Source organism: Heterodontus francisci, chromosome 44 (assembly GCF_036365525.1).
Source record: "Heterodontus francisci isolate sHetFra1 chromosome 44, sHetFra1.hap1, whole genome shotgun sequence".
In the NCBI taxonomy this organism is placed as follows: Eukaryota; Metazoa; Chordata; class Chondrichthyes; order Heterodontiformes; family Heterodontidae; genus Heterodontus; species Heterodontus francisci.
The window spans coordinates 20,580,043-20,599,121 of NC_090414.1; the positions used below are offsets into that span (position 1 = coordinate 20,580,043).

General features: G+C 57.2%; 1 protein-coding gene across 1 annotated transcript; it reads right to left on the reverse strand.

The window, feature by feature from the left end:
• Positions 1-1,816: 1,816 nt before the first annotated feature.
• On the reverse strand, positions 1,817-17,588 carry trmt112 (tRNA methyltransferase activator subunit 11-2). Its single transcript, XM_068021635.1, has 4 exons — positions 17,440-17,588; positions 16,687-16,788; positions 15,754-15,846; positions 1,817-2,225 (listed from the first exon to the last, which is right to left on the reverse strand). The coding sequence occupies exons 1-4, from the start codon at positions 17,512-17,514 to the stop codon at positions 2,124-2,126; spliced, it is 372 nt and encodes a 123-aa protein (XP_067877736.1). The 5' UTR covers positions 17,515-17,588; the 3' UTR covers positions 1,817-2,123.
• Positions 17,589-19,079: the final 1,491 nt, after the last annotated feature.

Consider the following 19,079-nt stretch of genomic DNA (forward strand, 5'->3'; position numbering starts at 1 on the left):
AGGCTCCTGCTTTGTCCTTTTCACTGCAGGTGAGACGCTTTTCAAAGTGTCGTTACCATACCTGCTCAAACTGCAGAGGTGCAGAGCAGGAGGGAAAACGGGGGATGTCGAGGCACTGGAGAAGGTGCTTAGGATATTTACAAGGTTATAACCGTCGGGAAAGATTGAACAGGCTGGGGCTCTTTTCTCTAGAAAGAAGAAGGCTGAGGGGGGGGTGACCTGATAAATTAAGATTATGAAAGGGGCTTTGATGGGGGTCGACGGAGAGAAGGTGTTTCCACTTGCGGGCGAGACCAGAACTCGGGGCCATCAATATAAGATAGTCAGTCATAAATCCAATCGGGAATTCAGGAGGAACTTCTTTCCCCGGAGAGTGGGGAGAATGTGGAACTCGCTACCACAGGGAGTGGTCGAGGTGAATAGTATCAATGCATTTAAGGGGGAAGCTGGATAAACACATGAGGGAGAAAGGAATAGAAGATGGAGAGAGGGTGGGAAGAGGCTCGTGTGGAGCAGAAACACCAGCACGGAGCGGATGGGCTGAATGGCCTGTGTCTGTGCTGGAAATACTACGTTAAGATGCCAAGCTGCAGATTTGAAAGTGGGTGGGTTGGGGGGTGGGGGGGAAGATGGTGATTCCTGGATTGGAATGTCAGGTGGTCAATGATATAATCGGTTATGTAAGCGCGATGTCATGGAAACAATCCAACTGATGCACAAATCACATGTCCTGCCCAGGGGACACGCCCACCGGAAATGATTGACAGTGTGCCTAACCAATCTGGAGCCTGCGTTCCTGCCCCAGTGGGGTGGGGCGGGCCGGGAGTCAGGGTTGTTGTTACTTGGAAGCTGTCCTCGGTTAAACTCCCTGGGTTATAACTCGAGGAAACTGCCAGGAGAACGGACACGAGAGAGGGAGGGAGAGAGAGAGAAAGACCATTTCAGATTGCAAACTTCACACTGGCTTCAGAGGGAGGGAGGGAGAGGGAAAGAAAGAACACAAGTGAGAGGGAGGGGGGAGAGAGAGAGAGAGAGAGAGTACACATGAGAAGTGAAGAGAGAACGCACAAACGAGAGAAAGTGCGTGAGCACAAACAGGGGGAGAGAACGAGCGAGCATGGGGTGGAGAGAGAGAGATGACAAAACTTTTATTGCTTTTATTGAATCTCCATTTGAAAGTCTTTGACCCCGGCTCTGGGCCCCCTTGGACCCTCTCTAGGTCAGGGCAGTGCCGCGCAATAAGCAAGAGAACAGTCGGACGATGAGTTCTGTGGCAACCAGGGACTACAGTGTCACTTAATAAATCAGCGTTTGGAGACACACAAGACCTGCATTTCCATAGCACCTCTCACAAGCCAATACCCCAAAGTGCTTTCGTCAATTGTGCGCAGCAAGATCCCACAAACAGCAATGTGATAATGGCTGAGGGATAAATATTGCTCCCAGGACACCGGGGAGAACTCTTCACCACCTCCCCACCCCACTCTTCTTCCAATAGCGGCCGTGGGATCTTTTACACCCACCCGCGAGGACAGACGGGACCTCGGTTTAACGTCTCATCTGAACGACGGCACTTCCCGACAGTGCAGCACTCCCTCAGTACTGACGCTGGGAGTGTCGGCCTGCATTAGGAGGCTCAAGACCCTGGAGTGGCTCAGTGATTAAAACACAGCGTGGGGGCAGGACAGCACAGCGAGTAGGATATACAAGGGCTGGTCGGCTGTGACACCGCCCCCCCCCCCATGGCTGAAGAGCCCCGGAATTTCGAAAAGACAGGTGGGCGACAGCTCTTTCTAAATAAAGAGAGAGTCGTGGGTTTAAAAAAAAAAGACAATTTATTTTAAATAACAACCCCTCTGCTCCCCGCCCGAGTTCCCTTCCAGCGTAACAGAAGGGGTCATGAGGGGATTACAACAAGATGTCCCACCCCTGCACACAGTCTGCGACGACCTGAGCTCACTGGCCCTGCTCCGGTATATACGCTACTGAATCACAGTTACCGTTATAAACATTAAACATGTATTTATATTAAAAAAAAAACCCATCAGCCCCTCGAAACATGAGGGATAGGACAGGGGAATACTGCTCATCATTGACAGTCATAGGGGAAAGACCAAGTCAGCTTAAACCTCATCCTCATTCAGAAGCATATTGGGAATTCCTTTGGTGATGGGGAATTCCCGGCCGGATTCTGGACACTTCAAGACTCCTTCGACCACTTCAACCTGCAAAGCACAGAAGGGAGAATTCTAGTTCTGCGTTTGTCCAGTTTCAAAACAGACGTGCATCGTGTTTTAGTTCAGCTCCCGGTGGGTGCTGACTCTCTGCATCTCTCCAGTTTACAGATCATATGGAGGCCCGGTGATACCCTGCACGCAGTGACATCTACTCACTGCCGAGGGCCCCCTTCCCATACACAGGATAACAAGCAGGGGCAATTACAGAGCTACACTGTCCCCCATCAAACACTCCCAGGACAGGTACAGCACAGGGGTTAGATACAGAGTAAAGTTCCCTCTACACTATCCCATCAAACACTCCCAGGACAGGTACAGCATGGGGATTGGCTGGGCAATTTGGAGCACTTCCTGCCAGCAATCAGGGGGAGCAGCTGCACCTGTGTTGCAGCAATTGCAGAGTGGAGACTGCAGCAACTGGGGAGAGGAGAGTGGAATAACTGCAAAGAGGTGACTATAGAGTGGAGACAGCTGCATTTGCTGAGGAACTGTTGCACTTTTTCAACGATTAAGAAGACCTGCAAGTCATTTTGGAGAGGTGGGTGTTGGAGCACCAGAGAACTGTTGGTTGTTTGGACTGTTGGGGGAGGGAGGAGGCACTGGAAGATCCAGGGGTGGGGCTGCCAAATTCTATAGGGAGCCCTTGTATTTGGTCTTGTGTTTATCTGCCATTCCTGCACAAAAGGGGCTCCCTCCCCACCCCCAACTGTGTGGCTCGGGACGGCTGGAGCTGCCCGGCTGAAGAAAATCCTTAAACAACAACAGAAAAGGGAGAGAACCGGGCGGCTCTAACCAACCCGGGCGAAGAACCCTCCCCTAACTGGAAGAGTGGAGTGTCGACTCTGCAGGAAGGTGCTCCAACCACCAATTGAAGTGTAACATCCTTGCAGCTGTTCTCTCTCTTCCATCACTCGGCCACCTATCCTCTCCTCTCCTTGTCCTTTTCAGCCCTATCCTCCTCTATTCCCATCCCCCGCTCCCCCATCATATTGTTTGTGTTTAAGAAAACTGTCGTGTGCTTTGTTTCTTGGGGGTGGGCGTAGCTCTGCGACCCCATGGCAAGCCCCTCTTCGCCGGTGGCGGGGCCTTCCCGTTCATATGCTGCTGCGGCTGCTGCAGCTGCACCTGTTGCCCCGTCACCGTTTGCTTTATTAACATCGAAGCATGGAGTCAAGAGCTACGTCCACCCGAACATGACTATCGAGGCATGCGTGAAAGCAATGGCCGAGGTTGTCGGCCCTTCGGCCATTGTTGCAGCCTCTAAAATGTACGGGAAGGCAGTGTTTTTCCTGAAGACCGAGCGGGTGGTGTCCCTGGCTCTGAGCAAGGGGCTCACCGTGGGCGGGACCTTTCTGCCAGTGGACCCCCTGGAGGCCACTGTGCAAAGGCTCATTCTATCCAATGTCCCGCCCTTAATTCCTGGTGAGCTCCTCCTTCCCCACCTGCACCATCTGGGGGAGGGAAAGACGGGGCTCACCCCAGTCCCGCTCGGTCTTCGGGAGAACAGCCTCCGACACGTGTACTCCTTCCGCCGCCAGTTATTCATGCAGCTGGCGCGGGAGGAGGTGACAGAGGGCCACTTTTATGTAGAATTCCAGGGGACGGCCTACCGCGTCTTCTGGACCTTGGACGGGGTGCGGTGCCATGTCTGTAAGGGGGTGGGGCATGTTCGTAAGAACTGCCCCAACCTCCCGGCTGCCAACACCAACTCGGCGGCCCGGGGTGGCGACGCTGCACCTCCTCCCACCCCCCCTACACCACCACCAGATACCATTCAGTCGGTACCGGAGGCTGTGGTTTTCACGGCCTCCGGCAGGGAGGGGGGTGACCGTCCAAGTGGAAGGAAGGCGCAGAGGAGAAATAAACATCGAGAGGCGCGTCCCCTAGACACCGTGACACTACCCGAGCCTGAGCTCAGCCCAAGGCCCGATCTCGGGAAGTCAACTTGCCCAGGGCTGGGCTCAGGCCCAGGGTGAATTAAAAAAAAGGAGAGTGTGGAGGTGGAGGTCTCTGATGATATGGAGGTCTCTGAGCCTCCGCACACAACTGGGAAAAAGAGGAGAAGGCACCCCTCCACAGAGGGAACAAGGGGCCCTGAGGCGCAGGGCCCATCTGTTGGAGGGGAGCTGTCTCCTGTTTCGGGTCCCCAGGTTTCCCCGACCGCCACCACCAAGGCTGCAAAGTCCGGGCAGGAGCTCCCTATTCCTCAGGATGGAGGGGAGGGGAAGGCCCCGGTACTTGAGGCCCCTCCTGAAGGAGTAAGTGGGGCCCTGCTTGTGGTGGGGGAGCCTGGGGACGCCGTCCATTCTGCCACTGCTACTGGGTCGGGTGCCCTGAATGAAGGGGAGGGCGAGGCCCCAGAGGGTCGGGCCTCCCAGCCGGAGTCCACCACCAACCAGGAGACACCCGACCCAGTTATAACTGAGAATGCTGCCCCATCTGCTGGGCCTGTGGGTGCTGGCGGAGCGGGAGATAGCCTCCTCCCTCCGCCTCCAGTCTCGGCTCCGGCTGGTTTCCCGGAGTCTGGAACTTCTGTCTCCCCTGGACCAGTCATTGGCCTGGGGACGGAGGTGGAGGGGGGTCCTGAACCGCTGGTGCCTACAGGCTCCAGTTTCACAATAGAACCCAGAGAGGACTCCTCCGCCATCGATCCTGGGGGTGGGATCGTGACGGAGGCGGGACCAGCTGGCGCGGCCGGGACATCCGCCCCACAGTGTGTGGTAGATGTGTCGGCCGCTGGCGGTGACGACCCGGAGGAGGATGGGGATTCGGTGCGGGGCACGGAGGATGATCTTGATTCCATCGCCAGTGAGGTGGTGGAGTCCCTCGTGCCTCACACCGAATCTCCTCATCCCCACGGCGGAACTCCGGGATTTCCTCGCGGCTTGCAGAGGTTGCCGCAATAAAGTTCAGCTGGCCCTCGACCGTTGGTCGAATCTGGCGCTGATCATACAGTCCGTCCGTGCCGCCACAGTGAGGTGTTTGTGACGGGTTTTAATTACCTTTGACATGAAGATAACCATAGCCAGCCTCAACGTCAACGGCAGCAGAGGGGCTCACCGCAGATATCACAATCTCTCAGTCCTTAGGGAAGGGAGATACGCGGTGAGCTTTCTGCAGGAAACCCACACCGTTCCGGGAGACGAAGCCACCTGGCTCCTGGAGTGGCAGGGTGGGGTCTACATGAGTCACCTCACCCCTATTTCTAGTGGGGTGGCTATCTTGTTGGCCCCGTCTTTTCAGCCGGAGATCTTGGGGGTCAAGGAGCTAGTGCCGGGCCGCTTGCTCCACCTCGCCGTTCGTCTGGGTAGCGTGCCGCTCCACTTTGTGAACGTGTACGCGCCCAGGCCCGGCGCGTTGCAAGCGCGCTTCTTTGAAGAAGTGTCCGCTCTCTTGAGCTCCATCGATAGCGGCGAGTGCATCATCCTCGGGGGGGATTTTAACTGCACCCTCGGGGTGGGGGATTGCTCCGGTCCCCAGCGCGGCCAAGCGTCGGTGGAGAAGTTGAGGGGACTGATCAGCTCCCTTAACTTGGTGGACGTCTGGCGGAATCTCCATCCCGACTCCAGTGCCTTCACGTGGAGGTCTGGAGGAGGGGGGTCGCGAATCGACTGCCTCTACATTTCGCAGGCGTACGTCTCCCGCGTTTCGGCGGCCTCCATGCGGCTGGTGCCGTGCTCGGACCACCGCCTGGTGTGGGCGGAGTTTACTTCGCTCCGCACGCGGGCGGGGTCCGCGTACTGGCACTTTAACAACCGGCTGCTGGAGGACGTGCGATTTCGGGACTCGTTCTGTCGATTCTGGGCCGACTGGAGAAGGAAGCAGGGGGGCTTCCCCTCCTTGAGGCTATGGTGGGATGTGGGCAAGACTCACATCCGCGTCTTCTGTCAGGAGTACGCGAAGGGGTCGACCAAGAGGCGGGAAGCCGAGATCGGGCGCCTTGAGAGGGAGGTGCTCGACTTGGAGTCCCGCCTCGGTCATGCCGTCGCGGACCCGGCCCTGTGGCAGGCGTACAAAGAGAAGGGCGCGCTGAGGGACCTGCAGCTCATAGGGTCCCGAGGCGCGTACGTGAGGTCGCGGATCCAGATCCTGGAAGATTTGGACCGCGCCTCACCCTTCTTCTACTCGCTGGAAAAATGGCGGGGGGTCCGTAAGCAGCTCATCGAGCTGCTGGCCGACGACGGATCCTCCATCACGGATCTGGAGGGAATGGGCGTCCTGGTCCGGACTTATTACAGTGTGTTGTTCTCTCCGGATCCGTCCAGTGAGGATGCGCGCAGAGTTTTGTGGGAGGACCTGCCGCAGGTCAGCCCGGAGGGCGCCGAAGGATTGGAGGCTCCGCTCTCGAGGGGCAAATCCCCAGGGCTGGATGGGTTGACCGTGGAGTTCCTCAGGGCGTTCTGGGACGTCCTGGGGGACGATTACGCGCGGGTCCTGGGGGAAAGCCTGGCGACCGGGGAGATGCCCCTCTCGTGGCGCAGGGCGGTCATTGTCCTGCTGCCGAAGAGGGACAATCTCCGCCTGCTTAAAAACTGGCGTCCGGTCTCCCTCCTCAGCACGGATTATAAGATCTTTGCCCGGGCTATGTCTACCCGCCTGGGCTCCGTGCTGGCCCACATGATCCACCCCGACCAGTCCTACACGGTCCCGGGCCGGTCCATCCAGGACAACATCCACCTGGTCCGGGACCTGATCCATCTTTCCCAGAGGACTGGTCAATCGGTCGCCTTTCTCTCCCTCGATCAGGAGAAGGCGTTCGACAGGGTGGATCACGATTACCTTTTCGGGACTCTGCGCGCTTTCGGAATCGGGCCACATTTTGTGGCCCGGGTCCGACTTTTATACGCCGCCGCAGAGTGTCTAGTCAAAGTTAATGGGTCCTTGACGGCGCCCCTTCGATTTGGGAGAGGAGTGCGTCAGGGGTGCCCCATGTCCGGCCAATTGTATACCATCTGCGTGGAGCCCTTCCTGTGCCTGCTTCGCAGGAGGTTGACGGGATTGGCTCTGCGCGAGCCGGCCATGCGGGTCGTCCTCTCAGCTTACGCCGACGACGTGCTCCTCGCAATCACAGATCCCGTTGACTTGCGGAGGATGCGCGACTGCCAGCAGACCTTTTCTGCCGCGTCCTCCGCGAGGATCAATTGGGAGAAATGTTCCGGACTCCTTGTTGGTCAGTGGCGGGTGGACTCCCTGCCGGAGGAGATGACACCTTTTGCGTGGAGCACCACGCACCTCCTCTATCTGGGAGTCCACCTTAGCCCCGCTGAGGAAGCCTGGCCGGCAAACTGGCAGGAGTTGGAGGCGAAAGTCACCGCTCGGCTGGGGCACTGGACAGGACTGACCGAGTGCTTTGCTACAGGGGCCGAGCGTTGGTCATAAACCAACTGGTGGCCTCCATGCTGTGGTACCGGTTGGTCACTTTGGCCCCGCCCCCTGTATTTGCCACCAAGATCCAGAAGAAACTCGTCGATTTCTTCTGGGGCAAGAGGAAACACTGGGTCTCTGCCGCGGTCCTGAGTCTCCCGATCGAGGAGGGCGGTCAGTCGCTGGTGTGCGTCCGCACCCAGGCTGTGACTCTCCGCCTTCGGACCCTGCAGAGATACCTGTACGTCGAGCGTCCTCCCAGATGGTGTGCGCTGGCGACGTATTTTTTCCGCCAGTGTCACTGCCTTCAAGACGACACGCAGCTCCCGGTGGAGTCCGTTAGCCGCGCCTCTCTGAGGGAGTTGCCTGTCTTTTACCGGGATCTTTTCCGAGTCTGGAACATGGTCGCCTCCAGTCAGGGCACTCCCCCGCTGGCGGAGGAGAGCGCCTCGGCTGTCCGGGCGGCCGACTCCGGGGACGGTCCGGCGGGCGGAGGAGTAGCCGAAACCCCCGGGACACCCCTCACTGCGGGTGGCGAGAGGGCTCGGGAGTGCGGAGCGATCCCGGCCGAGCTGACCCCCGCTCGGCCGGAACTGCTAATCGGACCCAGGCCCCGAAACCCTCCTCGGGAGCCGGTCCCGCACAACCCGAGCCGCCTCTCGGAAATGCCCTCCGTGCCATTCCAATCGGCGCGGAGGGGTTTCCTGTACGGGCTGCTCCTGCACACTCTCCACTTCCTCGCCCTCGTCAGCCGGCCGGACACGCCCTGGCGGTCCGCCTTGCCATCTGGTGGCGAGGGGAAACCCCGATGGAGGTCTCTCTGCGCGGGAGTCTTCCCCCTTTACATCGGGGACCTGGGGTGGAGGGTGCTGCACAGAGCAGTCCCGTGCAATAGGCTTTTAAGTAGGTTCACGGACTCCCAGGCCACCTGTACTTTCTGCGGCCTGGACGCGTTCCACATTTATATGGAGTGTGCGAGGTTGCAGCCCCTATTTGAGTATCTGAAGGGGCTGCTCCTCAAATTCTGGCTGCACTTCAGTCCCACGCTCCTGATCTTTGGGCACCCGGTGCGGAGGGGCTCGGGCCGGGAGGAGGATCTCCTCGTTGGTCTGCTCCTGGGCCTGGCCAAGGTGGCAATTCACAGGTCCAGGTTGCGGGCCGTCAGGGGGTCCGTCCTCCCCGATTGCCTGACCCTCTTCCGCGGTTACGTTCGCGCCCGGGTGTCCCTGGAAAAGGAGCATGCGGTGTCCGCTGGTACGCTTGAGGCCTTCCGCGACCGGTGGGCACCGCAGGGACTGGAGTGCATCGTCGACGCCGAGAATGGCATTTTAATTTGAGTTTTTTGTTTATTTCTCTGTTTTTAATAAAGTTATTTTAAAAATATAAGTGTGTATATAAAGGGGGCCTGAGGAATAAAGGCCCCCTCGACATAAAATATATAAAAGGGGCCTGGGGTATAAAGGCCACCTAAAAAAAAAACGGGGGTTAGATACAGAGTAAAGCTCCATCTAAGAGCGAAGGTGTAAAAAAAAACGAAAAAAAAACAGGATTGTCTGGGCAATTTGGAGCACTTCCTGTGTGCGATTAGTCGAAACAGCTGCACCTGAGTAGGCTGTGGGAGCTGCAACTGGAGAGGAGACAGCAGACTGGAGAGAGCTGCATTTCCAACTTTAACTGTGGAACTGTTGTGCTTTATTCAAGGACAAAAGTGACCTGCAAGTCATTTAGGAGAGGTGGGTGTTGCAGCAACGGAAAAAAAAACAGAGAACTGTTTGTTGTTCGACTGTTGGGGGAGGGAGGAGGCACCGGAAGATCCAGGGGTGGGGCTGCCAAATTCTATAGGGAGCCCTTGTATTTGGTCTTGTGTTTATCTGCCATCCTGCACAAAAGGGGCTCCCTCCCCACCCCCAACTGTGTGGCTCGGGACAGCTGGAGCTGCCCGACTGAAGAAAGTCCTTATACAACAGCAGGAAAAGGAGAGAACTGGGCGGCTCTAGCTGACCCGGGCGAAGAGCCCTCCCCTAACTGTTAGACTGAACTGTAGACTCTGCAGGAAGGTGCTCCAACCACCAAGTGAACTGTAACATCCTCGCAGCTGTTCTCTCCCTTCCATCACTCTGCCACCTATCCTCTCCTCGTCCTTTTCAGCCCTATCCTCCTCGACTTCCATCCTTCCACCCCATCATATTGCTTGTGTTTAAAAGTAAACTGTTGTGTGCTTTGTTTCTTGGGGTTGGGCGTGACTCTTCGACCCCACGGCAAGCCCCTCTTCACCGGTGGCGGGGCCTTCCCGTTCATATGCTGCTGCAGCTGCACCTGTTACCCTGTCACCGTTTGCACTGATAACATCGAAGCATGGGGTCAAGAGCGACGTCCACCCAAACATGTCAATAGAGGTATGCGTAAAGGCAGTGGCCGAGGTTGTTGGACTTTCGGCAATTGTTGCTGCCTCAAAAATGTACGGGAAGGCAGTGTTTTTCCTGAAGACCGAGCGGGCGGTGTCCCTGGCTCTGAGCAAGGGGCTCACCGTGGGCGGGACCTTTCTGCCAGTGGGCCTCCTGGAGGCCACTGCGCAAAGGCTCATTCTATCCAATGTCCCGCCCTTCATTCCTGGTGAGCTGCTCCTTCCCCACCTGCACCATCTGGGGGAGGTAAAGACGGGGCTCACCCCAGTCCCGCTCGGTCTTCGGGAGAACAGCCTCCGACACGTGTACTCCTTCCACCGCCAGTTATTTATGCAGCTGGCGCGGGAGGAGATCACAGAAAGCCACTTCAATGTGGAGCCCCACGGATGGCCTACCGTGTCTTCTGGACCTTGGACGGGACGCGGTGCCATGTCTGCAAGGGGGTGGGGCATGTTTGTAAGAACTGCCCCAACCTCCCGGCCGCCAACTCCACCTTGGTGGCCCAGGGTGGCGCCTCCTCCCACTCCCCCTACACCTCCACCAGATACCGTTCAGTCGGTGCCAGAGGCTGTAGTTTTCACAGCCTCTGGTGGGGAGGAGGGTGCCCGTCCAAGTGAAAGGAAGGCGCGGAGGAAGAATAGACATCGAGAGGCGTGTCCCCTGGACACCGTGGCACAACCTGAGCCTGAGCTCAACCCTAGGCCCACTCCTGGGTCTCCACCTGCCCCAGGGCTGGGCTCAGGCCCAGGATAACTAAAAAAAAAAGGAGGGTGCGGTGGGAGAGACCCCTGATGACATGGAGGTCTCTGCCTCTCTGTGCCCTAATGGGAAAAAGAGGAGAAGGCACCCCTCCATGGAGGTAACTCAGGGCCCTGTGATGCAGGGCCCGTCTGTTGGAGGGGAGCTGTCTTCTGGTTCAGGTCCCCAGGTTCCCCCTGCCACCACCAACATCAAGGCTGCAAGGTCTGGGCAGAAGCTCCCTATTCCTCAGGATGGAAGGGATGGGGAGGCCCCTGTACATGCAGCCCTTCCTGTGGGAGCAAGTGGAGCCCTGCTTGTGGTGGTGGAGCCTGGGGACATCTCCCATTCTGCCACTGGGTCGGGTGCCCTGGGTGGAGGGGAGGGCGAGTCCCCAAAGGGTCGGCCCTCCCAGCCAAAATCCACCACCAACCAGGAAACACCCGACCCGGTTATAATTGAAAGTTTTGCCCCATCTGCTGGGCCTGTGGGCGCTGGCGGGGCAGGAGATAGCCTCCTCTCTCCGCCACCAGTCCCGGCTCCGGCTGGATTTCCGGAGTCGGGCACTTCCATCTCCCCTGGACCGCTCATTGGCCTGGGGATGGAGGTGGAGGGGGGTCCAGAACCGCTGGCGCCCAAAGGCTCCAGTTCCATTCTCGACCCAGAGAGGACTCCTCCGCCATCGATCTTCGGGGTGGGATCGTGACGGAGGCGGGACCAGCTGGCACGGCCGTGACGTCTGCCCCACAGTGTGTAGTGGGTGTGTCGGCCGCTGGCGGTGACGACCCGGAGGAGGATGGGGATTTGGTGGGGGGAACGGAGGATGACCTTGATTCCATTGCCAGTGAGGTGGTGGAGTCCCTTGCGCCTCCCACAGAGTCTCCTCGCATCCCCACGGCGGAACTTCGGGATTTCCTCGCGGCTTGCACGGGTTGCCCCAATAAAGTTCAGCTGGCCCTCGACCGTTGGTCGAATCTGCCACTGATCATTCAGTCTGTCTGTGCCACCCGCAAGAAAGCGGGCAAGGGCGCGGACATGAAACTGGTTGAGAGGCGCAGATTTAATGCGTTCCTCAATGGGTTGCTGGGGGAGTGGAAGGCCAGGTGCACTTCCACTCCCTCCTCACAGTGAGCTGTTGGTGACGGGTTTTAAGTACCTTTGACATGAAGATAACCATAGCCAGCCTCAACATCAACGGCAGCAGAGGGGCTCACCGCAGATTTCACAATCTCTCAGTCCTTAGGGAAGGGAGATACGCGGTGAGCTTTCTGCAGGAAACCCACACCGTTCCGGGAGACGAAGCCACCTGGCTCCTGGAGTGGCAGGGTGGGGTCTACATGAGTCACCTCACCCCTATTTCTAGTGGGGTGGCTATCTTGTTGGCCCCGACTTTTCAGCCGGAGATCTTGGGGGTCAAGGAGCTAGTGCCGGGCTGCTTGCTCCACCTCGCCGTTCGCCTGGGTAGCGTGCCGCTCCACTTTGTGATCGTGTACGCGCCCAGACCCGGCACGTTGCAAGCGCGCTTCTTTGAAGAAGCGTCCGCTCTCTTGAGCTCCATCGATAGCGGCGAGTGCATCATCCTCGGGGGGGATTTTAACTGCACCCTCGAGGTGGGGGATCGCTCCAGTCCCCAGCGCGGCCAAGCGTTGGTGGAGAAGTTGAGGGAACTGATCAGCTCCCTTAACTTGGTGGACATCTGGTGGAATCTCCATCCCGACTCCAGCACCTTCACGTGGAGGTCTGGGGGAAGAGGGTCCCAAATCGACCACCTCTAATTTTCGCAGGCGTACGTCTCCCGCGTCTCGGCGGCCTCCATGCGGCTGGTGCCGTGCTCGGACCACCGCCTGGTGTGGGCGGAGTCCACTCCGCGCTGCACGCGGGCAGGGTCCGCGTACTAGCACTTCAACAACCGGCTGCTGGAGGACGTGCGATTCTGGGCTGACTGGAGAAGGAAGCAGGTGGGGGCTTCCCCTCCTTGAGGCTATGGTGGGATGTGGGCAAGACTCACGTGTCTTCTGTCAGGAGTATGCGAAGGGGTCGACCAAGAGGCGGGAAGCCGAGATCGGGCGCCTTGAGAGGGAGGTGCTCGACTTGGAGTCCCGCCTCGGTCATGCCGTCGTGGACCCGGCCCTGTGGCAGGCGTACAAAGAGAAGAAGGGCGCGCTGAGGGACCTGAGCTCATAGGGTCCCGAGGAGCGTACGTGAGGTCGCGGATCCAGATCCTGGAAGATTTGGACCGCACCTCACCCTTCTTCTGCTCGCTGCAATAAATGGCGGGGGGTCCGTAAGCAGCTCGTTGAGCTGCTGGCCGACGACGGATCCTCCATCACGGATCCGGAGGGAATGGGCCTCCTGGTCTGTACTTATTACAGTGCGTTGTTCTCTCCGGATCCGTCCAGCGAGGATGCGCGCAGAGTTTTGTGGGAGGACCTGCCGCAGGTCAGCCCGGAGGGCGCCGAAGGATTGGAGGCTCCGCTCACGTTGGCGGAGCTGACTGGCGCCCTCCACCAGCTCTCGAGGGGCAAATCCCCAGGGCTGGATGGGTTGACCGTGGAGTTCCTCAGGGCGTTCTGGGACGTCCTGGGGGACGATTACGCGCGGGTCCTGGGGGAAAGCCTGGCGACCGGGGAGATGCCCCTCTCGTGGCGCAGGGCGGTCATCGTCCTGCTGCCAAAGAGGGGCGATCTCCGCCTGCTTAAAAACTGGCGTCCGGTCTCCCTCCTCAGCACGGATTATAAGATCTTTGCCCGGGCTATGTCTACCCGCCTGGGCTCCGTGCTGGCCCACATGATCCACCCCGACCAGTCCTACACGGTCCCGGGCCAGTCCATCCAGGACAACATCCACCTGGTCCAGGACCTGATCCATCTTTCCCAGAGGACTGGTCAGTCGGTCGCCTTTCTCTCCCTCGATCAGGAGAAGGCGTTCAACAGGGTGGATCACGAATACCTTTTCGGGACTCTGTGCGTTTTCGGACTAGGGCCGCATATCGTGTCCCAGGTCCGACTTTTATACGCCGCCGCAGAGTGTCTAGTCAAAGTTAACGGGTCCTTGACGGCGCCCCTTCGATTTGGGAGAGGAGTCAGGGATGCCCATGTCCGGCCAATCATATACCATCTGCGTGGAGCCCTTCCTGTGCCTGCTTCGCAGGAGGTTGACGGGATTGGCTCTGCGCGAGCCGGCCATGCGGGTCGTCCTCTCGGCTTACGCCGATGACGTGCTCCTTGCGGGCACAGATTCCGTTGACTTGCGGAGGATGCGCGACTGCCAGCAGACCTTTTCTGCCGTGTCCTCCGCGAGGATCAATTGGGAGAAATGTTCCGGACTCCTGGTGGGTCAGTGGCGGGTGGACTCCCTGCCGGAGGAGATGACACCTTTTACGTGGAGCACCACGCACCTCCTCTATCTGGGAGTCCATCTTCACCTCGCTGAGGAAGCCTGGCCGGCAAACTGACAGGAGTTGGAGGCGAAAGTCACTGCTCGGCTAGGGCGCTGGACAGGACTGCTCCGAGTGCTTTCCTACAGGGGCCGAGCGCTGGTCGTAAACCAACTGGTGGCCTCCATGCTGTGGTATCGGTTGGTCACTTTGGCCCCACCCCCTGTATTTGCCACCAAGATCCAGAAGAAACTCGTCGATTTCTTCTGGGGCAAGAGGAAACACTGGGTCTCTGCCGCGGTCCTGAGTCTCCCAATCGAGGAGGGTGGCCAGTCGCTGGTGTGCATCCGCACCCAGGATGTGACCCTCCGCCTTCGGACCCTGCAGAGATACCAGTACGTCGAGCGTCCTCCCAGATGGTGTGCGCTGGCGACATATTTTTTCCGCCAGTGTCACTGCCTTCGAGACGACACGCAGCTCCCGGTGGAGTCCATTAGCCGCGCCTCTCTGAGGGAGTTGCCTGTCTTTTACCGGGATCTTTTCCGAGTCTGGAACATGGTCGCCTCCAGTCAGGGCGCTCCCCTGCCGCAAGAGGAGAGCGCTTCGGCTGTCTGGGCGGCCGACTCCGGGGAAAGACCGACGGGTGGAGGAGTAGCCGAAACCCCCCGGGACGCCCCTCACTGCGGGTGGCGAGGGGCCTCGGGAGTGCGGAGCAATCCCGGCCGAGCTGACCCCTGCTCGACCGAAACTGCTTATCGGACCCAGGCCCCAAAACCCTCTTTAGGAGCTGGTCCCGCAAACCCGAGCCGCCTCTCGGAAATGCCCTCCGTGCCATTCCAATTGGCGTGGAGGGGTTTCCTGTACGGGCTACTCCTGCACACTCTCCACTTCCTCACCCTCGTCAGCCGGCCGGACACGCCCTGGGTGGCGAGGGGAAACCCTGATAGAGGTCTCTCTACGCGGGAGTCTTCCCCCTTCACATCGGGGACTTGGGGTGGAGGGTGCTGCACAGGGCAGTCCCGTGCAATAGGCTTTTAAGTAGGTTCACGGACTCCCAGGCCGCCTGTACTTTCTGCGGCCTGGACGAGTCCGTGTTCCATGTATATAGGGAGTGTGCGAGGTTGCAGCCCCTCTTTGAGTATTTGAAGGGGCTGCTCCTCAAATTCTGGCTGCACTTCAGTCCCACGCTCCTGATCTTTGGGCACCCGGTGCGGAGGGGCTTGAGCCGGGAGGAGGATCTCCTCGTCGGTCTGCTCCTGGGCCTGGCCAAGGTGGCAATTCACAGGTCAAGGCTGCGGGTCGTCGGGGGGGTCCGTCCTCCCCGATTGCCTGCCCCTCTTCCGCGGTTACGTTCGCGCCCGGGTGTCCCTGGAGACGGAACATGGGGTGTCCGCCGGTACGCTTGAGGCCTTCCGCGACCGGTGGGCACCGCAGGGACAACATTCCTCCCTGAACCAATAGCATCAAAAACAGACGACTGGCTTCAGTGTGTCTGTGGGACACCGTGATCCTGAAATGGCTGCTGCCGTTGCCTATACAGGGCCCATTTCAAATAAAACATTTAGCCCAGCTCTTGACAAATCCCAGCGTCGGGTGGGGGTGGGGAGTACATACGGACGGCTCCGAGGCTTACCTCCAGCAGGATGTGATGCACTTTCTGCAGGAACTCCTCGCTGCTTTGGAATTCGGGGGTCAGCTCGTTGGGAAGGTCGTTCCGGTGTCCGATCTGTTGGAGGGAAAGAACGTTGAAAAGCCTTTTCTTGTTTCCCGGGAATGGGAGGAGGCCATTCAGCCCCTCGGGCCTGTTCCGGCCACTCAATTCCATCATCGCCTCGGATCCGTCACCCTCAACCCCCTTACCAGACAAAAATTTACCAATCTCAGTTTGAAATTTTCAGTTGCACCCCCCGCACCTCGACAGCTTTACTGGGGGGGAGAGAGTTCCAGATTTCCACTGCCCTTTGTGTGAAGAAGTGCTTCCTGACATCACCCCTGAACGGCCAATGGGAGAGGCTGAGATATGACTAGCTGACCAACAATTCAGGCAGAGGTGCTGAAGGGAAGCTGGTGCCAATGGGGTAGGTGACCCAGCAAGGAGTCAGCACACTCAGCCAAGTCGGCGGAAATAAATAGGCGAGACGTGGCTGTGGACATAATTCAAATACTGCAGCGCCACCACTGGCAGGAGGGTGGAATTACAGCGTGATGCGTTTACATAGGAAATTCCCATTATATCCGCGGCCGCAGGTGTTTGCCATAGAAACACGAGGGTAAGTAGAGAATGTATAATTTTAAAATACGGACTAAACTACATCTGGGAACCTGGATCAATTACCACCTGCACTCTTCTGTGTGAAAAAGACAAGTATCGTATTAAAGATTTTGTGCATGGACACGACCTGTTGCCGTGGTCACGCCTTTGTCTATATTTAACATTAAATGTGCCTATGTAAACAACTGCCTGTAATGGCACAATCACGGGCACCAGGTGGCACTGTGGAGTGAACATCTCAGAGTGTAGGCCCTGCATGTCGGTGATTGCTTAGTTCAACTAGAAATACTTAACGCTCTCTGCTGCATCGACGAGCGCGCCCCACTCCATTTTCGGAATCATTCGTGCGATAAACTCCTGGTTGAAGTCCACGGTGTTGATCTTCACCTCTGTGGCCTCAAGGCAAGAGGTAAATTTAAAAAAAAATCAAAATCTGGGTTTGGTTACAGATTAGAGCATCTCATTGATAGTGAGGCCCCATTTCCTACCCATCTTTCAACCTGGGGGGTGGGGGGGTGTGATTACCCTCCCAGCCACAGTGGGCACAGTGACCTTCACTGTGACCCGGTGGTGCAATTAACCCTCCCAGTCACAGGGGGCGCAGCAACCCTCACTCTAACCCAGGATGTGATTAATCCTCCCAGCCACAGGGGGGGCACAGTGACCCTCACTCTAACCCAGGGGGGTGATTAACCCTCCAAGCCACAGGGGGGGGCACAGTGACCTTCACTCTAACCCAGGGGTGTTATTAACCCTCCATGCCACAGGGGGGGCACAGTGACCCTCACTCTAACCCAGGGGTGTGATTAACCCTCCCAGCCACAGGGGGCGCAGTGACCCTCACTCTAACTCAGCATGTGATTAACCCTCCCAGCCACAGGGGGCGCAGTGACCCTCACTCTAACCCAGGGGTGTGATTAACCCTCCCAGCCACAGGGGGCGCTGTTGTTCACTATGGCGCCCGGTTTCAGGCGACTCGGAGCACCGCTGGCCCCAGGCTCCCCTTCCCTGCGGCTCAAACCCACTCCTCTCCTCGGCCCCACTCACCCGCAGCAGCAGCGGGAAGCCGCGGCTCACCCCGCGGACATGCGAGCTCAGCAGGTTGTGCGTCAGCAGCTTCATGCCGGCTCCTCTCGGCGAACCTGCCGGATTGTAGTCCGTCTGCTTCTTCCTTCCCCTACCGGAAGTGGTCCGTCTGCCTCTTCCTCCCCCCAAATGAGCTGAACAAACATTCCCGCTCTCTTTACAAGGGGAGGCGTACCCTTAGTTGCTAAATAATTTATCAAACGCTCTATTATTAAGGAAATCTTTACAATACACTTAGAAAAGCACAGTATGATTAGAACAAGTTAACATAACTTTACTAAAGGACGTATTTAGAGTTTTTTGAGGGTGTAACTAGGAGGGTAGATAAAGGGGAACCAGTAGATGTCGTATACCTGGATTTCCAAAAGGCATTCGTTAAGGTGCCTCATAAAAGATTAATAGGCAAGATAAGGGCTCACGGAGTTGGGGGTAATATATTAGTGTGAATAGAGGATTGGTTAACAGACAGGAAGCAAAGAGTGGGCATAAACTGGGTTCTTTGAAGTTGGCAGGCAGTGAATAGTGGAGTGCTGCAAGATGAGTGCTGGGGGCCTGAGCTATTTATAATCTATAGTAATGACTTAGATGAAGAGACAGAGAGTAATGTATCCAAGTTTGCTGATGATGCAAATGTAGGTGGAAAGGTAAGCCGTGGGGAGGATGTGGAAAGGCTGCAAAGAGATATAGACAGGTTAAGTGAGTGGGCAACAAGATGGCAATTGGTGTGTAATGTAGAGAAATGTGAAGTTATTCACTTTGGTCATAAGAATAGAAAAGCAGAATTTTTTAAAAAAGGTGTGAAACTTGTAAGTGTCGATGTTCAAAGAGGCGTGGGTGTGCTTGTACAAGGAACGCAGAAAGTTAGCATGCAGATACAGTACAGCAAGCAATTAGGAAGGCAAATGGCATGTTGGCCTTTATTGCAAGGGGATTGGAGTACAGGAATAAAGATGTCTTGCTCCAATTGTACAGGGTTTTGGTGAGACCGCATCTGGAGTACTGTGCGCAGTTTTGATCTCCACATTTAAGAAAGGATATACTTGCATTGGAGGTGGTACAGTGAAGGTTCACTAAATTGGTCCCTGGGATGAGAGGTTTGTCCCATGATGAGAGACTAATGTGGGCCTGTATTCTCTGGAGTTTAGAAGAATGAGAGGTGATCTCATCGAAACATATAAGATTCTGAAGGGCTGGATAGGGTAGACACTGAGAGATTGTTTCCGATGGTCGGGGAATCTAAAACACAGGGGCACAAATTCAGGATAAGAGGCCGATCATTTAGAACTGAGATGAAGAAAAATTACTTCACTCAAAGGGCTGTGAATCTTTGGAATTCTCTACCCCAGAGGATTGTGGTTCCTCCATCTTTGAATATATTTAAAGCTGGGATAGATTTTTGGTCTCGCAGGGAATCAAAGGATATGGGGAGCGGCCGGAAAGTGGAATTGAAGCCTAAGGTCAGCCATGACTGTTTTGAATGGCGGAGCATGCTCGATGGGCCGAATGGTCGACTCCTGCTCCTATTTCTTGTGTTCTTGTAAAGAAGGTTAAAAAAGCACTTGGAGCAGTACTTGAAGTGCAGGAACGTACGAGGCTGGGAA